The 22,626-nt window shown below is 40.3% G+C and overlaps 1 protein-coding gene across 6 annotated transcripts in view; it reads left to right on the forward strand.

The window, feature by feature from the left end:
* The window catches only part of FAM13A (family with sequence similarity 13 member A), a 355,423-nt gene that overhangs the window by 316,767 nt on the left and 16,030 nt on the right, over positions 1-22,626 (forward strand). For all 6 annotated transcript variants that reach the window (XM_042984194.1, XM_042984193.1, XM_042984195.1 and 3 more), the window contains 5 exons: positions 6,461-6,671; positions 7,143-7,281; positions 8,015-8,096; positions 8,915-9,135; positions 9,816-9,899. In XM_042984194.1, coding sequence (XP_042840128.1) covers positions 6,461-6,671; positions 7,143-7,281; positions 8,015-8,096; positions 8,915-9,135; positions 9,816-9,899 — 737 coding nt within the window. The remainder of the gene's footprint in view (positions 1-6,460; positions 6,672-7,142; positions 7,282-8,014; positions 8,097-8,914; positions 9,136-9,815; positions 9,900-22,626) is intronic.

Raw genomic sequence — 22,626 nt, forward strand, 5'->3', positions numbered from 1 at the left:
AGTCTCCAAGTCACTACACAGTGTAGCCTCCTGTTTTGGGTTGGCTTGTCTGTTCCCTGTTCTCACACCTTAGTTCATACCCTCTCACTCATATGCCATCGCAGAACACCAGGTGAGGCGGTGCTCACTGAGCAGCCTGCCAGTACTAGCCCCAGAAGCATATGCTGCCATATGGCAAAGCTGTTCTCTGGCTTCGGGGGCATATTCTATCAGGGAAACAAAAAAGGAAATGAAACTAATACAGATTCCACAGGCTAGGATCAGAGTCTAATCATGCTTGTCGGCAGATAAGTAATACGTGCTTTTTCTTTTCTTTTTTTTCTCTATGTGTACCTATGTATTAGGGCACATTTTTTATCTATCCACATGGCATTATTTTTTTTCTACTTTGCCAAATTAAATGAATATACAAATCAAATGTACTATTATTTGTTACTTAAAATCCTTCAGGGGCGCGTGGGTGGTTCAGTCGTTTGAGCATCCAGCTCAATCTCAGCTCAGGTCTTGATCTCACGGTTGTAAGTTCAAGCCCCACATTGGGTGCCACGCTGGGCATGAAACCTACTTTAAAAAAAAAGGGCGGGGGGAGGAAAGCCCTTCAGAGGCAGTCATTAGACACCTCTAATTGCTTAATTAGAATGTTCCTAATCACCCAATTCATGTTGATTTGGAGGGTACCGTTTGTGGAGGATGAGGTTTAAACCATCAGCAATTCTACTAACTTTGTCATAGTGAGATTAAGTTTAAAAGAACATTTTTAAAGGGTATAAAATACTTCATATTTCCTATTTATCACTACTTATCAAAAATAACTTCAGAAAAGAAATGCTTTAAAAGAATGATGAAGAAGCAAGGGATCTTAAAGATCTTTTGACTGAAACCTCCCATTATACAGATAAGAAAACTGAGGCCAAAAGAAGCAAAATGATGATTCGAGATAACAAATCTCCTGACTTCCTCTCTGAGGCCTCTTTCTCAGCAATTCCAGTTATGTATCCTGGCAGGCAGTAGGCCATAATGACTAAGAGCCAGGCACACCGTGGGTTCAATCATGGCTCTAATACTTTGTCGCTTTGTGGACATGTTAGTAAATGTGTTAACAGTTTCAGCCTCAACTTCCCCATTTTTAGATAGGTGTAACAGCAGATGATAATGAGTAACAGAGTACTATTCATTTAGTAAGTTTGTTGCAAGGATTAAAGGATCTAATAGATGCAAAGTGCTTGGCATAGTATAGGAACTTAACAGACACTATGTGAGTGTTAGTTGATATTATTACTATCTTCTGTAAATGTTTCCAAGTATGGTTTCAAGAAAAACCAGCCTGAGTTTGACTTCTTTGAAACCAGAGCCCAGTTCTGTCTGATGATAGTGCGTGACTCTGAACACAGAAAAGAAGCCCATAGTTACTGGATCCTCCACTGATTACCAAGGACAAATACCAAACCAACCTCCGTGTGTGTGTGTGTGTGTGTGTGTGTGTGTGTGTGTGTGTGTGTGTATGAATAAGACAGACAGACAGACTCTGGATTAGGGAAATGTTACATTGAAAAGGCCTCAGCTAGGTCGTTAACAGGGACTCCAATGCCCTGTCAGATGTGGAAAGAATAGAAGACAGGTAGCAAAGTGAATTAGTACCTGATTAACAACAGTACTTAAATGTGCAGATACATGGATCAAAGTTGGCACAAATGGGGGTATTCTTATTAGGAAAGTCCTCAGCTCTAGTCTGTTCCATATATTTTATTAATGACTTAAATAGAACAAGTGGGGGCCTACTTACTAAATTTGCAAATAGAGACAAAGCAGATATATGAAAATTAAGGATGGAATTTGAATTGACAAAGCTGACTACTAAGGCTCCTTGTAACCCAGATTATTTGAAGGATTTGTTAGGACTACCATTGTGGTCAAGTTAAGTTTTGTAACACGAAGGAAACCGTTGTAATAGGATTTCCCCAGTAAATACCCTCTACATCTTCCTGTGTCTGGGATGTACACAGACCTCCTGACACCACTCAGGAGCCACCCTGAAAGGCGGGCGGTATGACATCGTGCCAGGAAGCGATGACTCAAAATAGCACAGAGTTGGAAATGAGATATGGAAAACATCAGCTCCCTTAATTCTGGCAGATTTATCAAATAAATCATCTTAGCAGCCACTTGTCTTTTGTAGAGCAAATGGATCCAGCTGGCTAAGCAGAGTGTAGCTATATCTCAGTGACCACATTCATATTACTCAGAACTATGTTTCTTCTTCCCACAGTGAATTTCCCTTATTTCTGTGTGTACTGTAGTGTCTGAACTGGGACTCCCCTAGGACCTTTTTTTTTTTTTTTTTTTTTTTAAGGTAGCTTTCATCTCTTTTACTTCTGACTTGCTCTGATGTCAGCCGTCCTGGTGGGTTAATTTTTCATAGAGAGACATGCCATATTTATGGTCAGAGTTCTTTGTGACAAGACACGTGGCTAAAATCACTGTACCTAAGGAATTCTGGTCTAGATATAAAGCTGCATTTGTTTTATGTGGTGCTTTAAGATGAAAATCTAATTTGAAGCATCAAATCTTTTCTGTTTTCCCTTTGGATAATTTTCTTGAGATATCTTCATCCATTTCATTGCTCTTGAATTACTGCTGAAAACATAAGCTATTTCCCAAACTAGGAATGGGGTATGGCAATGAATATATGCTCAAAACAGTCTCTAGGCGGACGATCACTCTCTGAACACACTGTCATTTACTACATTGTTCTTATTCAGTTCTTCTTTGTCCAGGTAAGTGTCAATTATCAAAACATGAGTAGGCCTTGTATTTTTAGATCATTTCAAACTAAAACAGAGGAATAGTTGGTTTTATTGATTGAGTTATATTGCACTATATGTTCTAAACTATAAGACCATATAGAATAAAAGGAAAGAATGAGATCTTGCCATTTGCAACAACATGGATGGACCTAAGAGGGTATAAGGCTAAGTGAAATAAGTCAGAGACAGACAAAGATCATATGATTTCACTCATGCAGAATTTAAGAAACAAAACAAATGAAAAAGAAAAAAAGAGGCAAACAAAAAAACAGATTCTGACAGACAAACTGATCATTGCCAGAGGGAAGGTGAGTGAAGGGAATAGGTGAAATAGATAAAGGAGATGAAGAGTACGCTTATCTTGATGAGCACTGAGTAATGTATGGAATTGTTGAATGTTATACACCTGAAACTAAGATAACACTGTATGTTAATTATACTTCAATTTAAAAAGTACATGAATAAATCCATGGAAACCAAAAGAGAGAGAAAGAGGAGAAACACAACCATTTCATTTCATTTTGCCTGGGTGAGAAACTTCACTTTTGTTCTACATGCATACTAATGATGCAGCGTAACCTTTTATTTTTAAGGTTGAAATTCAGAATGGTTTTACATTTCTCACTTTTTAGTGAATGCATTTATGCTAACTCTATCCTTTAAGAGAAAATGTCACCCATAAGCTAGAATTGCTTCCACTTTGTATTTCATATATACCACTGGTGATGTTAGGAAAAGGACACATTGGGACATCTTGTCAGTGAAGTGAGTGGTCAAGAATGGAGCTGTGTTAAGAAAAGGGAAATCTGATGAATGGCCCCATGTTACCCACAAAGGATAACATAACTCTGTTCCACAATTAGTATTTTATAGTTAATTCAGGATCACGATATATTTTTTTACTGGAGACATTGTTTGGATAATGGTCACAGACACACACTCTTGTTTCAGACACAGTTTAAAACTGAAAGATTAGTTCTATTTCTTTTTTTTTTTTTTTATGTTTGTTTATTTTTGGGAGACAGGCAGAATGCAAGCGGGGGAGGGGCAGAGAGAGAAGGAGACACAGAATCCGAAGCAGGCTCCAGGCTCCCAGCTGCCAGCACAGAGTCTGACACAGGGCTTGAACTCACAAGCTGTGAGATCATGACCTGAGCCGAAGTCGGGCACTTAACCGACTGAGCCACCCAGGTGCCCCAGTTGTTCTATTTCTAAAGAGACATTCTGCTAGGTTCAGACAAACTCAAGGACTTCAGGATCTGAGGTGACACCTTTTTAAATTGTGATGAGTCGAAATGTCAAACTGGCCAATGTCAACTGGCATATGGCCCATATGCCAATATCAATATCAGACTTTGCTTTGCCGGTGCCCTCTGTCCCCTGCATGCCACCTTGGCCTCCACACCCCCCCCCCCACGTGTTTTGCTCCTTTGCCACTCTGGGGTGAAGTTATAGCCTGCTGCAACACTGTGTAAGCCATCTTAACCCTTTCCCTGCCTGCCTCCACTGATACTACTCCTTAAAGAAAATTGCTGCTGTCTTCTGAAATATCATGAAAAGATACAGTCTAGCCAGCTTAATACTTCCATTTTCTGCAGCTTACTCCATTTTTCTTATTCCTCTAGGGGTTACTTTCCACTGACTCTCTCCTTCCCTCACCCCTCCATCCATTTTCTGTTCTTTTCTGCCAGCAGTTTGGAGCTGCTTGTATCTGAGCCCTGACACCTAGGAGGAGCTTGCTGCAAGATTTAGTGCATATGAGGGGAACTCCTGGTCCCCCCCAGCTTTAGTCAAGTACATCTACCCATGTGTTCCCTGCCACTTTGGGAGATGAGTGGACAAAAATCTGTCTTTAACATTGCTTTCCTTTTTAAAAATAATTTGTATTACCACCTGAGTTCCCAGATAACTTCATTCTCTTTAAATGTTGAGACCCTACAGATGTCATTCTACCTGAGGTTAATTTTTTTTAAGTGATGTGCTTACCTCTTCTGCTGTGGGGTCTTCAAAAACGTCACAGTCATCCTTGTTATTGGAGCATCTGGCACATACTAAACTGAAGCGCTTTCCTTCAAGTCAGGAGATCTAGTGTTAGTCCTAACTCTTGTCATTGATTAGGTATTTGCTCTTAAATTCATTGGGTTTCACCTTCCTTATATGTTCTCTGTTGGACTGAATCCATGGTTCTCAAATCTGAATGCATGTAGGATCTCTTGGGCAGCTTTTAAAGTGTGTGTGTGTGTGTGTGTGTGTGTGTGTGTGTGTGTGTGTGTGTGTGTGTGTGGAGGGGCAGGTAGTATATCTGGGCCCTCTCCTGAACATTCTGTTGAGTTGCGTGGTTGACAACCTGTGCGTTAGAAGTTTCACATATCTCCCTTTGTGATGCTAACATGCAGCCAGGGCTGAGAAATCGCTAAATTAGATGATGTATGAAATTTCAACCAGCTCTAACGTTCTATGATTATAATATAATGCTTTTAAATAAAATACTGAGTAGGTACTTGTTTAAGATAATTTTGTAGATTTTATAAACACTTTGATAGATGGAGGAACAAATGTTACATGATTCAAGCTCTAGGAATCCCAAACTTTCAGAGCATGGCCAAATTCTAGCCTTGTATAAATCACAGTAATCCATAAGTGTACTTAAGGCATAACTTTTTTTTTTAATGCAGGGAGTACTACAAATGAAATACCCTACATCATCTGAGATCTATCTTTAAAATCTGGTAGGACTTTTTTAATGAAAAAAGGAATATATTGAGGTGGGTCTTGAGGGAAAGAGAAATATCACTATTCCCTCCAAAAATGACAAATCAGGAGGTTGTATTGAGTATGGTTTTTCTCCTTAAAGACTAAAATAATTTGTACAGATTTATCCTTTGCAAGCCATTCTTCTTTGTGTTTTTGACTAATCTGTGTAAGCACCTTACTTTAACTATAGTCTTGAGCAGCTTCTGAAGTTTCAAGTGCAAAACATGCATCTTAAATGTGCTAATCCCAGCGCTAAGCAGAAGCACATGAACAGCTTACTGAAAGACCCAAATGGAAGTCCAGACTCCTAGGTAAATGGGCTCTCACAAGATGAATTTGACTCTCTGGTCATTTCACTGATGGATACATATCCATGACGCCAAATACCTCTCTTGCTGACGCACTTGCTTTTCTTCTCCACAATGCCCTCATGTGAACACGTTCTCATCCCCTTCTCTTTTGAATGCAAGTGAGGACAGAGCTAGAAGGTAGATGAAGGCTGTCAGATCTATCGATGATTTCTGTTGGGGTGTAGCACCCTTCATCTGCACCTGAAATCTGAAGTGAGAGGTTGTTCAGTGCCTCCCAAACCCAGTGCATCCTAAACCATTCAGAAAACTTAGGGAACAATTATGCTTGCTTGCTTGCTTGCTTTCTTTCTTTCTTTCTTTCTTCCTTTCTTTCTTTTTTAAATTTAAATCCAAGTTAGTTAACATATAGGGTAGTCTTGGTTTCAGGAGTAGAATTTAGTGATTCGTCGGTTACATACACCACCCAGTGCTCATCCCAATAAGTGCCCTCCTTAATGCCCATCACCCACTTAGCCCATCCCACCACCCAACACTCTGGAAACAATTTGCTTTTATGAGTGGTTTTGACTTCTTACCCTCTGTATTTTCCAGAGCCAGTCCCTACCTTCTCGTGGCGGCAGGAGAACGTGGACTCCGACGAAGCGCACCTCTCCCCGCAGGCTGGGCGCCTGATTCGTCAGCTCCTGGATGAGGACAGTGACCCCATGCTCTCTCCTCGGTTCTACGCTTATGGGCAGAGTCGGCAATACCTGGATGACACAGAAGTGCCTCCTTCTCCCCCAAATTCCCATTCTTTCATGAGGTATGTCTGTGTTGCTGGTAAGCAGTTGCATCATCGCCATAACATTAGAAAGAATAGGAATGGTGTTGATGGCTAGTAATTTTTTAAGTTACATTGTAAGTCTTTGGAAGAACCTATGGGGAGTACTCCATCCCAGTATGCAGGCTCCGTTGTAATTTTTCAGTTGGCCCAACTATATCACCACATACTGAATTTCCATTAGCACATCCTTTCCAAAGCTTATCTAAAATGTAACCTTGGGGTCTGCAGCACATAGTTTAGTACTACCTTTGCTAATCGTAAATGTGAGCAAGAGAAAGACCTATTTAATAAATGGGACATCTAGAGCCCAGGGTCACAAAGTGAACTGGTAGTCAACTTTTTCTTATTCAAGAGGATGGAGACCTTTGGGATCCTCTCCCTCCATGCTGCATCCCCTTCCCCAAGCCCCACCTGTCAGGCAGTGAGTGCCCCACGCTGTGCCCCTCACAGGCGACGGAGCTCCTCTCTCGGGTCCTACGATGATGAGCAGGAGGACCTGACGCCTGCCCAGCTCACGCGACGGATTCAGAGCCTTAAAAAGAAGATCCGAAAGTTTGAAGATAGATTTGAAGAAGAGAGGAAGTACAGAGTAAGTGCCTCCTCGCAGGGTTCTCCCTGTCCCCTCCTGTCCCCTGACATGCTGACATGCCAGCCTGTCAGCAGCTCAGAGAAGTGATGAAAGATTAAGGGAGATTTCTATGGACCTTAAGACAAAAAGGCAGTAAAAACTGGATGGGAAACCCTGATAAGTCCCAAACATCATGTATCAGCATTTTCCTTGTACAGGGTATTCTTACAAATAATTGAACGTTGTAGTCGACATCTTATACATTTATCCATGAAAAGGAATGGGAAAAATCATTAAATGATGTCTTCTAGTTGGCTAAAACTTCATTCAAGATTATCTTCTAAAATTTCATTAGCGTTGACCTCATTCTACTCTCAGATCTATCTTAGCATTGCCCCCAAGTGCAGCAAAAAGGCATTTGCATGGTGATTGCAGTGTAAAACCTACACCCCTCTGCTTTCTGTTCTGTTAGCCTGATGGCCTGAGCCCTACAACTCATGAAAACAGGCCATGGACCTCATAGAAATTCACCATTTTGCCTCTGAGGAATTCTTTGAAAGCATCAAAAATAACCAGATGTAAAGAAAGACAGTGGAATCACACCTGTGACGTTTGCTGTGATTGTTCATGTTTAATTTCTTTTTCCAGTGGGACTCAACTTTCCCTTCCTCTTTAAAACAAACTCATCATCAAACTTTTCTTCTTTTTCCTGCCCCAGTTTGAAAACATTTATGTTAAATTTTCCCTTTCTCAGCCTTCCCACAGTGACAAAGCAGCCAATCCAGAGGTTCTAAAATGGACAAATGACCTTGCCAAATTCCGGAAACAACTTAAAGGTAGGTAAAGTTCTAGACCCATGGCATGGCTTCTGTAAGACATGCCACCTGCAGAATTCATGATCTCACCACATCCTGACCACGGGCTGAAGTATTTCAGAAAAGACCAGTTCCTTAACACTGCTTCCCGGTGCATGTGGTGTTCAGGGGACACCTTGCCCATGTCTGTCCATGGTCTCTATCACAGGTCAACTCAGATCAGCTAAGATGCAAATTCTGAAACATTTCTCCAATTCCCTAAATCACGAATTTAAGGATGATGGTTTCAAGTCAACACTTACTAAAGTACCAAGGTTTTATTTGCTGTGGTGTTAGGAGAAGACCTATAAACACAGATGTCTATGAAAAGAATTTGGTCCTTGTCCCTCAAAAAGCATGCTGTCTTTTAGGAGACAGTCATAAACAACCAAATAGAATAGAAAGGGAAAGTAATTCCAAAACGAGGGATGTAAGTTATTGAGAAAAAGTTGGCCAGTAGTTGAGTGCTGAATCAGTAAGTACCTATAAACAGTAAGGGAGAAAGTATAGGAAACGTCTGTCACATTCTGAGAACAGCAAACCTGTTGGTGTGGACAAAGCATGGATGTTACATAGCTAAAGCTTTCCCAGGAATTTGGAAAACATTCCAGATAATCCAAGAAAACATGAGCATTTTTTCAGGCTTTTACATAATAACCCAAGGATTTTAACTACTGTTATAATTAGATACTTTCTTTCAAAAAGATGGGGCTAAACAGTTATTAACACCACAGAAAAGCAATCTGGGTTCAGCAGACATCAATTCTCATGTATCACCACCCCCAAATCTTTTCAACTAGAGTCAAAACTAAAGATATCTGAAGAGGACCTAACCCCCAGGATGCGGCAGCGAAGTAACACGCTCCCCAAGAGTTTTGGTTCCCAGCTTGAGAAAGAAGAGGAGAAGAAACAAGAGCTCATGGATAAAGTAATAAAGCCCAGCGTTGAAGCCACACTGGAATCCATCCAGAGGAAGCTCCAGGAGAAGCGGACAGAAACCAGCCGTCCTGAGGACATTAAGGTGTGGCGATTTGGTGAAGGCCCCAGCTAACTGCTAGTCCTAAACCATTCCAGTCAACATGGTAGGAACATAGGGCCTGACACATGGGTCCCAATGGGAAGAGAGATGTGGTGACACCTTTGCAGACCTCCCACACCCTTATCTTCCACACTCTTAGATGCCTAGGGAGGCTGCTGAAACAGCTTTCGAGTGTTTTCACTGTAGGTACTTTGGTTTATGACTACAAACTGGAAGCAGAAAACTCTATTGTACAGATCACAGAAGGACCTCATTCAGGCTAACAGACGGTTTGATGAGTCTGAAGTAGAAGGATTATAGACAGAGCTTTGGGACCTTGTGATTTGTGACTGTAGTCACTGCTTGGGCCATTGAGCTTGGGCCATTGGTCATTGGCCATTGACCCCCATGTGCCTCGCTGCCTTGCTTACCTCAGTATTCAGCGTGACTTTGCTGCCACATGGGAGATGCAAGTAGTTGATGATGCCTCGGCTGTGCTATCCATATTTCCAGTAAAAGAGTCAGGAAGAGCTCATTCCTAAGTGAGCTTTGAATAGAGCTCAAGGAGCTATTGTATGAGGATTCTCTTTAATGTTACTTGAGAAAATTTGTTTAAATAAAGAAGTTGGGATGTTCGTAAATGTTTCCCCCTCTTTCATTTCTCTATCCTTGTGTTTATTCAGGATATGACCAAAGACCAGATTGCTAATGAGAAGGTAGCTCTGCAGAAAGCTCTGCTATATTATGAAAGCATCCATGGACGGCCGGTATGTGAATGTACTGAATTTTCTGATGGGGGGTGAACTCTTTGGCCTTAGAAATGAATCTTCTGTGTACAGTATTGTACACTTGAGTTTTCCTGATGTTTATCAGATTATTACATATTTTCACCAGAACTAAGCTTTCCAAAGACTAAACTGATAAGAGCCTTCCACTCTCAAGCAGTTGTGGAGTTTGAGCTCCAAAGACAAATTAGTTTGCAGCTAACATTTAGTCACTTGTGTTTGGCTTCAGGGGGACAGTGATAGAGGAGTGTAGATTATAGATTATAGCACAGAGCCCTAGAAATTTCCCTGGCCTCAGATCTGCCCCTACAAGTCATGACGGGCTCTAGGCATTCTTATCCATAAAATGAAGGTGTTAAACTAGTATGATCTACCCTAGAATTCAGTCTCTCTTCAGTGTAGTTGCAACCAGTGTTTATCTGTAGAGAAATTTCAGCCATCGTCCTGAACCAAAAGTATGAGGAGTCCAAAATATGGCTTTGCCTTTTCACAGCAACAGGAAGCATTTGAAGAGATTTGCTATTCAGCAAGCATGTTTATTGCATGTTTGTTGTGAGTCCTGGGAGAGACTGTGGCCCAATAGGCTTCTGCTTTATTCCTTAAGGAGCTTGTAATCAGATATCTTTGTCAGTTACTCCTAGTGACCTTCTGTTAAGAGTGTTGCCAAGAACCCAACAAAACAAGTTCTTAAGAGCAGGTGTTAAAGAAGCATGAAGTTTATATTCCCAGAGGATTTTTATATAGCCAAAATGCATAGATCTCTTCTGCAGCCACAGCCCTGGCTATATAACAGAGATGGTATTTTCATGTAAAATACACTCTTTTGAATAAAGACTTGTTTCCAGACTGGAATTGCACTAGACTCTAAGATCTGTGAGGGCAGGAATTCTGGGTTTTGTTCACCGAGCAGTGCACCTGGTCCTCAGCATCTAGCACAGAGACCTGATACATACCGTGTGCCCAATGAACTGTCTATAGATTGCATCCTCCATGGTATTTTGGTTCTGGATTTATCAGGTTTAAATTAAAAAAAAAAAAAAAAAAAAAGCTGGAGCTGCTGCTGATTGATTTGGCTGGCCTGTCCCAACAGCGGAAAAATACTGGTGCTCTGGGATAATGGTTCTGTTTCAAGGCAAGTTTTGTTTTGGATTTTTTAAAGGCATTGAACCAAATAGTAAATGCACTGGAGCTCAGATATATTGTGAGACTTTGTCCTTTTCTCCTGGAGGACTCAGCACTTGTAGAAGTGAAACTGAAATCCTTCTAGAAGAGAGACCCCTTCTCCACAGTCGGCTCAGAGGCTTTTAAGTACAGCTCTCCTCATGGCCGACAGGTGGGCAGGACTCGCGTGCTTTCCTTCTCCAGCGTTCCTTCTCTGCTCGTGGTGTATATTTACATACGACATTGATAGACTCCTTTAAAGACTTCCTTGCCTGAGGCCTGAGATCTCTCAGCTGCTTTCTCATCCTAATCTTTACTGCCACTTCAGGCGCTTGTGTGCCAGATGTTTGTTGCTCAGAGTTGGGCACAGATCCTCTCATTCTGCCTGGCCTGAGGCCATGTACGTGGACTGGGATAGGAAGACCTAGATTCAGAACCCAGCCCTACTGAGACCAGCTCTGTTGGCTTTGAGCTACTGTGGTAACCTCAGAGATGTCTGTTCTAGGTTGTCATGGAGACTGGCTGACAGACACACACGCACACATTTACCTGTGGGCTGTCTGGCCTGAGTAGTGGGACACAGTGGCTTGGTAGCAGATTTGGGGGTGCCCAATCAATGATGTTTTCACTTTTGCTACAAGTATCTGTTCTGCTGTCTACGGCCTACTTCTTATTAAATGATGGAACCAGGAGAAAGAACACAAATTTTTTTTAGCACTCTTATTAGGAATGTGAAATCTTAGATCTTGGCCCTGCTTTGTTATTCCCTTTTCTTTCATGGTTTTTTTAGATGTTGGAAAAACACCCTTTTGGGTCCAGATTTTAGCATCTCATAGGGCAGGAAACAAGTGCTCTAGAACTTTGAGTGGCATTAGTTGCTGGTTCGCAGTCAGACTGTCTGCCTCCCTCTGGAACATGATGCTCCAGCCTTCTCACAAAAAGCAGAGTTCATTTGATATCTGGCCAGTGTGAATATCAAAGAGTGAACTTTTCATTCTTAGATCTGTGATGTTACCGTGGACCCTGAACTGTAAATACCATTTGGGCAAACTCTTCTTAGAAGAAAAATACATGTATTCCCAGAGCTAAACTTTCATTCCAAATCCTAGCTGTTGTTGGTTTTTGTTTTGTTTTGTTTTTCATTTGTTTGTTGTTGTGGGTTTGTGGGTTTTTTTGCTTTTTTGGGGTTTTTTTTTCTTGTTTTTTAGAAAAGCAGGTGCTCAAAGCTCATGGGTTTTTGCTGAGTCTACAAATTCTGATTTGAAAGGACAACGAATATCAAAATCACAGACCAAAACAGTTGTCTGCTGCTTTGTAGATTTTTTTAAACAAGGCTGTTTGCTTTAACGGAGCACTCTACAGATTGACATGTGTATGAAAAACAAAAACACTCATTTACATAAATCTCTATTAATTATTAGGAAAGCATGTCCTTTTTAATATTTAAGGACCAGTCTCATCGAAGTCCATGTCACAGGAAGTACAACACATAACTATATGTCACTGTATTACCTTTGTCAACCATACCTTTATGGTAATGTAGAGGGGAAGGAAGGAGTTGCTTGCTCACAACTTCTAGTTTCTTCTTGATGCTGTTCCTCATCAGTAGATTTTAATGTTGTATTTTAATACCTTGGGAACTAACATGACCCTAAACACACTATGTTCAAATTTAAATGCAAACTCTGAAGCTTTATGTAAATACTTCCCTCTGGTTATCTGGTTATCTGCTGTTCAGGACTATCTTCTCTTTGCACAGTCTACCATTTTTTTATCAATTAGTTTAACTTTATATATATATTAACATATATATATGCATATATGTATATATATATGTGTGTGTGTGTGTATGTGTGTTTGTGTGTATAATTTATTGTCAAATTGGTTTCCATACAACACCCAGTGCTCATCCCAACAGGTGCCCTCCTCAATGCCCATCACCCACCCTCCCCTCTCCCCCACCCCCCATCAACCCTCAGTTTGTTCTCAGTATTTAAGAGTCTCTTATGGTTTGCTTCCTTCCCTCTCTATAACTTTCCCCCCTTCCCCTCCCCTCTGGTCTTCTGTTAAGTTTCTCAGGATCCATATATGAGTGAAAACATACGGTATGTCTTTCTCTGCCTGACTTATTTCACTTAGCATAATACTCTCCAGTTCCATCCATGTTGCTACAAATGGCCAGATTTCATTCTTTCTCATTGCCAAATAATATTCCATTGTATATATAAACCACATCTTTATCCATTTGTCACTTTATGGACATTTAGGCTCTTTCCATAATTTGTCCATTGTTGAAAGTGCTGCTATAAACATTGGGGTACAAGTGCCCCTATTATGCATCAGCAATCCTGTATCCCTTGGGTAAATTCCTAGCAGTGCCATTGCTGGGTCATAGGGTAGATCTGTTTTTAATTTTTTGAGGAACCCACAAACTGTTTTCCAGAGCGGCTGCACCGGTTTGCATCCCCACCAACAGTGCAAGAGGGTTCCCGTTTCTCCACATCCTCTGCAGCATCTATAGTCTCCTGATTTGTTCATTTTAGCCACTCTGACCGGCATGAGGTGGTATCTCAGTGTGGTTTTGATTTGTATTTCCCTGATGAGGAGTGATGGTGAGCATCTTTTCATGTGCCTGTTGGCCATCTGGATGTCTTCTTTAGAGAAGTGTCTATTCATGTTTTCTGCCCATTTCTTCACTGGGTTATTTGTTTTTTGGGTGTGGAGTTTGGTCAGTTCTTTATAAATTTTGGATACTAGTCCTTTATCAGATATGTCATTTGCAAATATCTTTTCCCATTCCATCGGTTGCCTTTTAGTTTTGTTGATGGTTTCCTTTGCAGTGCAGAAGCTTTTTATCTTCATGAGGTCCCAGTAGTTCACTTTTGCTTTTAATTTCCTTGCCTTTGGAGATGTGTCAAGTAAGAAATTGCTGCGGCTGAGATCAGAGAGGTTTTTTCCTGCTTTCTGCTCTAGGGTTTTGATGGTTTCCTGTCTCACATCCAGGTCCTTCATCCATTTTGCGTTTATTTTTGTGAATGGTGTAAGAAAGTGGTCTAGTTTCATTCTTCTGCATGTTGCTGTCCAGTTCTCCCAGCACCATTTGTTAAAGAGACAGTCTTTTTTCCATTGGATTCTTTCCTGCTTTGTCAAAGATTAGTTGGCCATACTTTTGTGGGTCCAGTTCTGGAGTCTCTATTCTATTCCATTGGTCTATGTGTCTGTTTTTGTGCCAATACCATGCTGTCTTGATGATTACAGCTTTGTAGTAGAGGCTGAAGTCTGGGATTGTGATACCTTCTGCTTTGTTTTTTTTTTTTTTCTTCATTATTACTTTGGCTATTTGGGGTCTTTTGTGGTTCCATACAAATTTCAGGATTGCTTGTTCTAGCTTCGAGATGAATGCTGGTGCAATTTTGATTGGGATTGCATTGAATGTGTAGATAGCTTTGGGTAGTATTGACATTTTAACAATATTTATAATTCCAATCCATGAGCACGGAGTGTTTTTCCATTTCTTTGTATCTTCTTCAATTTCCTTCATAAGCTTTCTATAATTTTCAGCATACAGATCTTTCACATCTTTGGTTAGGTTTATTCCTAGGTGTTTTATGCTTCTTGGTGCAGTTGTGAATGGGATCAGTTTCTTTATTTGTCTTTCTGTTGCTTCATTATAGGTTTATAAAAATACAACTGATTTCTGTACATTAATTTTGTATCCTGTAACTTTGCTGAATCCATGTATCAGTTCTAGACTTTTGGTGGAGTCTGTTGGATTTTCCATGTATAGAATCATGTCATCTGCAAAAAGTGAAAGCTTGACATCATCTTTGCCAATTTTGATGCCTTTGATTTCCTTTTGTTGTCTGATTGCTGATGCCAGAACTTCCAACACTATGTTAAACAACAGCGGTGAGAATGGACATCTCTGTCGTGTTCCTGATCTCAGGGAGAAAGCTCTCAGTTTTTCCCCATTGAGGAGGATATTAGCTATGGGCTTTTCATAAATGGCTTCTATGATGTTTAAGTATGTTCCTTCTATCCTGACTTTCTCGAGGGTCTTTATTAAGAAAGGGTGCTGTATTTTGTCAAATGCTTTTTCTGCTTCTATTGATAGGATCATATGGTTTCCATCCTTTCTTTTATTAATATGATATGTCACATCGATTTGTGAGTATTGAGCCAGTCCTACAGCCCAGGAATGAATCCCACTTGATCATGGTGAATAATACTTTTTATATGCTGTTGAATTCGATTTGCTAGTATCTTGTTGAGAATTTTTGCATCCATGTTCATCAGGGATATTGGCCTGTAATTCTCCTTTTTTGTGGGGTCTCTGTCTGGTTTGGGAATCAAGGTAATGCTGGCTTCATAGAATGAGTCTGGAAGTTTTCCTTCCATTTCTGTTTTTTGGAACAGCTTGAGAAGGATAGGTATTAACTCTGCTTTAAATGTCTGATAGAATTCCCCTGGGAAGCCATCTGGCCCAGGACTCTTATTTGTTGGGAGATTTTTGATAACTGGTTCAATTTCTTCGGTGGTTATGGGTCTGTTCATATTTACTTCTTCCCGTTTGAGTTTCGTAGTGTGTGGGTGCTTAGGAATTTGTCCATTTCTTCCAGGTTGTCCAGTTTGTTGGCATATAATTTTTCATAGTATTCCCTGATAATTGCTTGTATTTCTGAGGGATTGGTGGTGATAATTCCATTTTCATTCATGATTTTATCTATTTGGGTCATCTCCCTTTACTTTTTGAGAAGCATGGCTAGAGGTTTATCAATTTTGTTTATTTTTTCAAAAAAACAACTCTTGATTTCATTGATCTGCTCTACTGTTTTTTTTTAGATTCTATATTGTTTATTTCTGCTCTGCTCTGATTGTTTATTTCTCTTCTTCTGCTGGGTTTAGGCTGCCTTTGCTGTTCTGCTTCTGTTTCCTTTAGGTGTGCTGTTAGATTTTGTAGTTGCGATTTTTCTTGTTTCTTGAGATAGGCCTGGATTGCAATGTATTTTCCTTTCAGGACTGCCTTCGCTGCATCCCAAATCATTTGGATGGTTGTGTCTTCATTTTCATTTGTTTCCATATGATTTTTAATTTCTTCTTTAATGCCTGGTTGACCCATTCATTCTTTGGTAGGGTGTTCTTTAACCTCCATGCTTTTGGAGGTTTTCCAGACTTTTTCCTGTGGTTGATTTCAAGCTTCATAGCATTGTGGTCTGAAAGTATGCATGGTATGATCTCAATTCTTGTATACTTATGAAGGGCTGTTTTGCGGCCCAGTTTGTCATCTATCTTGGAGAATGTTCCACATGCATTCGAGAAGAAAGTATATTCTGTTGCTTTGGGATGCAGAGTTCTAAATATATCTGTCAAGTCCATCTGATCCAATGTATCATTCAAGGCCCTTGTTTCTTTATTGATGCTACATGATCTATCCATTGTTGTAAGTGGGGTATTGAAGTCCCCTGCAATTACCACATTCTTATCAATAAGGTTGCTTATGTTTGTCAGTAATTGTTTTATATATTTGGGGGCTCCCGTATTCGGCACATAGACATTTATAATTGTTAGCTCTTCCTGATGGATAGACCCTGTAATCATTATATAATGGCCTTCTTCATCTCTTGTTACAGCTTTAATTTAAAGTCTAGTTTGTCTGATAGAAGTATGGCTACTCCAGCTTTCTTTTGACTTCCAGTAGCATGATAGATAGTTCTCGATCCCCTCACTTTCAATCTGAAGGTGTCCTCAGGTCTAAAATGAGTCTCTTGTAGACAGCAAATAGATGGGTCTTGTTTCTTTATCCATTCTGAAACTGTGTCTTTTGGTTGGAGCATTTAGTCCTTTTACAATCAGTGTTATTAGTGAAAGATATGGGTTTAGAATCATTGTGATATCTGTAGATTTCATGCTTGTAGGGATGTCTCTGGTAATTTGTGGTCCTTGCAACATTTCACTCACAGAGTCCCCCTTAGGATCTCTTGTAGGGCTGGTTTAGTGGTGTTGAATTCCTTCAGTTTTTGTTTGTTTGGGAAAACCTTTATCTCTCCTTCTATTCTGAATGACAGACTTGCTGGGTAAAGGATTCTCAGCTGCATATTTTTCCTGTTCATCACATTGAAGATTTTCTGCCATTCCTTTTTGGCCTGCCAAGTTTTAGTAGATAGGTCTGCTAATACCCTTATGTGTCTATCTTTGTATGGTAAGGCCTGTTTATCCCTAACTGCTTTCAGAATTCTCTCTTTATCCTTGTATTTTGCCAGTTTTACTATGATATGTTGTGCAGAAGATCGACTCAGGTTACGTCTGAAGGGAGTTCTCTGTGCCTCTTAGATTTTAATGCCTGTTTTCTTCCTCAGATCAGGGAAGTTCTCAGATATGATTTGTTCAAGTACACCTTCAGCCCCTTTCTCTCTCTCTTCTTCTTCTTCTTCTGGAATTCCTGTGATACAGATATTGTTCCATTTGATTGCATCACGTAGTTCTCTAGTTCTCCCCTCCTACTCCTGGATTTATTTGTCTCTCTTTTTCTCAGCTTCCTCTTTTTCCATAATTTTATCTTCTAATTCACCTATTCTTCCCTCTGTCTCCTCAATCTGTGCTATGGCTGCCTCCATTTTATTTTGCACCTCATTTATAGCATTTTTAGCTCCTCATGACTATATTTTAGTCCCTTGATCTCTGTAGCAATAGATTCTCTGCTGTCCTCTATACTTTTTTCAAGCCTAGCAATTAATTTTATGACTATTATTCTAAATTCTTGTTCTGTTATATTGCTTAAATAGTTTTTGATCAGTTCGTTAGCTGTCTCTACTTCCTAGAATTTCTTTTGAGGAGAGCTCTTCTGTTTCATCATTTTGGCTAGTTTTCTGCCCCTTACGCGTTTCAAAAGCTTGTTGTGTGCTCTGTACCTGTGAGCACTGCTCTATTAAAAGAGGGTCATATACTGTCCAGGGCCTGGCCCTTCAGGAGGTGTTTTTTCAGAGATTGTTACTTGCTCTCTGTTGTTGTGACTTTGGTTATTTTATTACCCTACTTGTAGTGCTATTTTGGACCCTCCATCAGGTGTGCTTTGATTTGTTCCTTGGAGTAGCCCATCAGTCCACTTGATCTGCATGTAAATCCTGATCTGGATCTTGCCGAAGTTGGCCGTTGCCATCAGCTCATCGCACAGTCCACCGTTTTTACCTGATAATAAAGAGGAAACAGTTGCCATTTTCTGAGTTGATGGGCCAATATGCAATAGTTCTAAGAATCCATCTCATTTGTCTTCTCCTGCCAGTGGTTTTATGACTCAGAGGTATCCCTCCACACACAAACTCAAATCACTTGTTTTACTAAGAAGATTTTTAGGTGGCACAGTGCTTCTGTGCTACTGTTGATAGCTAGAGGTCTTGTGAACTCAATACAGGCAGAGCTCTGAGCTTGGAAGGCAGAATTCTTTATATTCAGAAGATAACTTGGTCAAGCCCTATTAGAGGAAAATGCTTCACTGTGACATTTTTAGTATGTCTTAACCATGTTAAGTTTCTACTTTACTTCACATCTTGCTCATATGTGAATGGAAAGAAAACTGGGATGGGAGTCAGTAAACCTGAGTTCTTGACCCAGATCTACTGCCTTGGGCAAGTCATTACCCTCTCAGGTGCTTAGTTTCATCATATGAAAAAACAAGGCTCATCTAGCTCTAACATGCCATGGTTCTAGTTCTATCTTTATCTTCAAATTAAAAGCATCAATCATTTTCTCTTTGACCTTTGTTGTGTTGTACAGGTAACAGACCCCAAATGGGTATTTCTATAGGGAAGTTTTATCTGAGGCTAAGACAAAAACCATCACAAAAGATAAATGCAGGCAAATGCAGTTGTCTCATCAGGTCTTTGTAATTTCTATCCAAGACTTTCCTCTACTTAAATGTGGATTAATTATTGTCTGGTGTTCCCATGGTACCTGGAAATATTATCTGAGACTTTACAGAGCAACCAAATAAAGTGGTAAGATACCAGTAAATGAAGATTTCTTTTAATCAAAAACAAAGGCAGAATGGGAGGAGCTGCCTTCCCCCATTAGATATTTGTATCTAGGTTTTTACGTTGTCCTGATTTGTGTGCAAAATACATCTCTGTAGTAACCCTTTTCCCACACACTGGAAAGCCATTCACAGCTACCACCTAAATGAAAATCTAATAAAGGTTTGAGGCAAGAGGAGTGAAAGTATAATAGAAAATACCATGTATTACATGCTTAGCCTAAAGTTATGTTCAAGCAACTGTACATCATAAAGATTTTCTAATCTGAATTCTACAGTTTACCAATCAGGAAACCGAGGCTCAGAGAACTTTATTGGCTCATTTAAAGGCCAGAACCAAGAACTGGGTCAATAACAGAATCTCCAAGCAGCCCATGATTCAAGAATAAGAGACATTGACTTCCAAACAGTTTTCCCATGGTCCATTTAATATCAGCTGACCCTTTTTTAGCAGTTCAGCCAAGGCCCTGCTTTGTTTATGTAACTGTTGGTTAGATTTTGGCTCATCTAACAAATCCACTACTGATAATTGCATGTGACATGGCTTTATGGTGAGTGAAAATTGTATTAACTTAGGAGTATCACCAAGCCTTTGTCTTCAGAGATATTTCATGAAAATAATTCTGGTGTAAATCAAGTAGTAACAGTTCTTTCCATCCGTCAGACTTAAAGATATTTAATATTTTAAATTTGCCATAGCTGACTGGTTTTACCAGATAAGTCTCCTTCTAAAATCCAGACCATCCTCTACAATCCAAAGATGTTTATGCCAAGCAACAAGTAATAGGATGCAAGTCCACAATGGGGAAATGCTAGCTCCTTATGATTATTTTTGGTTTGTCTTTTGGTCACTAAACTATTGTTTATCTTGCACAGTATTTCTCCACATGTTATGTGGTGACAATTAGGATGTGCCTTAACCTCATCTGAAACACATTTAATGGATACATCTTGTATTTAAAAAGTTATTCCATGTGTTCCAGTCCTAAATTTTGTCATTCTACACGTGAGATTGTACAAGTCATTCCATTTCTACTCCTCAGACTTATCTGTGGCTGTTGTTCAACTCTTGCTGAAGTATGACATAAATACAGAAAGGAATGGAAATTATAAATACATATTTTGATGCAGTTTCACAAAGTAAACAAGTCCAGGTAACCAGCATCGAGAAACAAATGTTGCTGATCCTCTGAAAACCCTGCTCCCAGCCCCTTCCAGTCCTTACCATGACCTCCACTGCGTGAAGGAAAAACCATCATCTTGACTTCTAACTCTGTAGATTCTACTTGCTTATTTTTGAACTTACAGAAGTAGAATATTACAGTATGTATTCTTTAGTGTCTGGCTTATTTTACTTGGGTTTATTTTTGTGAGATCAATGCACAATGCTACCTGTAGCTGTGGCTCATTCATCCTCATTCTGTATAGTATTCAGTTTGGGGAACATACCTTATCCATCCCGTTGTTAGCCATATGGATGGTTTCCAGGTACTGCTATGAACATAATTCTGTATGGCTTTTGGTGAGCTTAAGGCCACGGTTGTTTGGTATATACTTAAGAGTAGAACTGAGGAGGGGCGCCTGGGTGGCTCATTCAGTTGAGCGTCCATCTTCGGCTCAGGTGATGATCTCGCGGTTCATGGGTTCGGGCCCTGCGTTGGGCTCTGTGCTGACAGCTCAGAGCCTGGAGCCTGTTTCAGATTCTGTGTCTCCCTCTCTCTCTGCCCTTCCCCTGCTCATGCTCTGTCTCTGTCTCAAAAATAAATAAACATTAAAAAAAAAAAGAGTGGAACTGAGGAGTCCTATGTCCAGCCTTAGTAGACACTGCCACATAGTTGTCCAGAGTGTTCCACTCTTCACAGCAGTGAAGGAGAGTTCAGTTCTTCAGCATTCTTGCTGATGCTTGGCACTGTCTGTCCTTTCATGTTAGCCGTTGTGGTACATGCGTCCAGTAGTAACATCCATAGTTTGATCCTTAGACTTTCTTGTGTAAAATGATGTCTGTATTCCCTTTCTTTTTTGACAATCATCCGTGAAATAAAAATTTTAAAACTCCTTTTGATATGGTAACAAGAAATAGGAAAATTCCACTTGACTCTTAACATTGTGACATTAGGAAGAAATAGAAAAGATTATTTAGTGCTCTGAATAGAAAATAAGTCCACAAGATGTTTTTGCATAATGGCAGGATCCTATCCTGACACATGAAGTTGTCCAAAGTCTACTTATTGTTGACCACTTTGAGAAAGGCAAAAATAAAAGGTTACAAAGGAGTGACCCATTCATGCATAATCCACAGTTGTCTTCAAAGCTGGAGGCCCAAAAGGCCCATTAGAGAAATGGTCACAGCTAATGCTATTTGCCCTTCCTTACCGCTGTAACTCATGCCTTATGTGTGCACCGAAATAAAGCACAGAAGACAAATAGCAAACTCAAAACAAAGATACTTGATCCCTTTGGCCATTTCAGTAAACAAGTGAACTGCATACATACCTATACATTTTGCATACATATTTATGTTTTAAATGTTCACTCATTTTGCAGATATTCATGTAATATTTCCATTATGTCAGGCACTGACATAGTTTCCAGGGATACAAAACACAAACACCTGCTCTCAAGGGCCTTACAGTCTTAAAAAGGAGACAGATATGCCAACACATAGTTACTATAGGGTATAAAATGTGTCATCCACAGATCTGCTCTAACAAAATACCATAGACGAGTGCCTTATAAACAACAAAAGTTTATTTCTCACAGCTGTAGAGGCTGGGAAGTCCAAGATCAAGGCACTGTTAGATTCAGTGTCTGGTGAGGGCTCTTTCCTGGTTCACCAACAGCCATTCTCTTACTGTCCTCACTTAGAAGATGGGGCAAGGGAGCTCTCTTTTTTAAGGGCACTAATCCCATTCATGAGTGTTCCACCCTTACCTAATCACCTCCAAATGTCCCAACTGCTTAATGCCATTACATGGGGGATTATGTTTCAGTAAAGGAGGTTGGCAGAGACATGCACATTCAGTCTATAGCACAGCATGTGTGAAGTTACAAAGTATACACAGGGTGCAGTAGGTGACACACAGGTGAGTGAGCAGGTGTCCCAGAATGGGGGATGTTGGAAAATGCTGCACGGGGGAGGTGGCTCTTGATCTGGAAACTGCCAAACCAAGAAGCAGGGAGGCAGCCTTTGCAGGGCATACAGGACCAGGCAGAGAGGTAGGAGACAGCCTAGATTATCTCTGAAGCTTGAGGTATGACAGGAGAGGAGAAGCAGCAAATGACGAAAGGCTTCTAGTACCAAACCCCAGGGAGTTGGGTGTCATTCCCCCCCCCCCCCCGCCGCAACTGCCTGAAGGGGCTGTTCTTTAAACATTTGTGAGCGCCCTGCCAGATTTTAGGGCTATGGGGAGAGTCAGTCCATGCAGTCTTGCAGCAGATGTTCCTTGAATACCTACTGTTCGCCAGAACCTTGTCCTTAAAAACTACTTCATGGGGAGACAAACATGTAAAACAAAATGGATT

Source organism: Panthera tigris, chromosome B1 (genome assembly GCF_018350195.1).
Source record: "Panthera tigris isolate Pti1 chromosome B1, P.tigris_Pti1_mat1.1, whole genome shotgun sequence".
In the NCBI taxonomy this organism is placed as follows: Eukaryota; Metazoa; Chordata; class Mammalia; order Carnivora; family Felidae; genus Panthera; species Panthera tigris.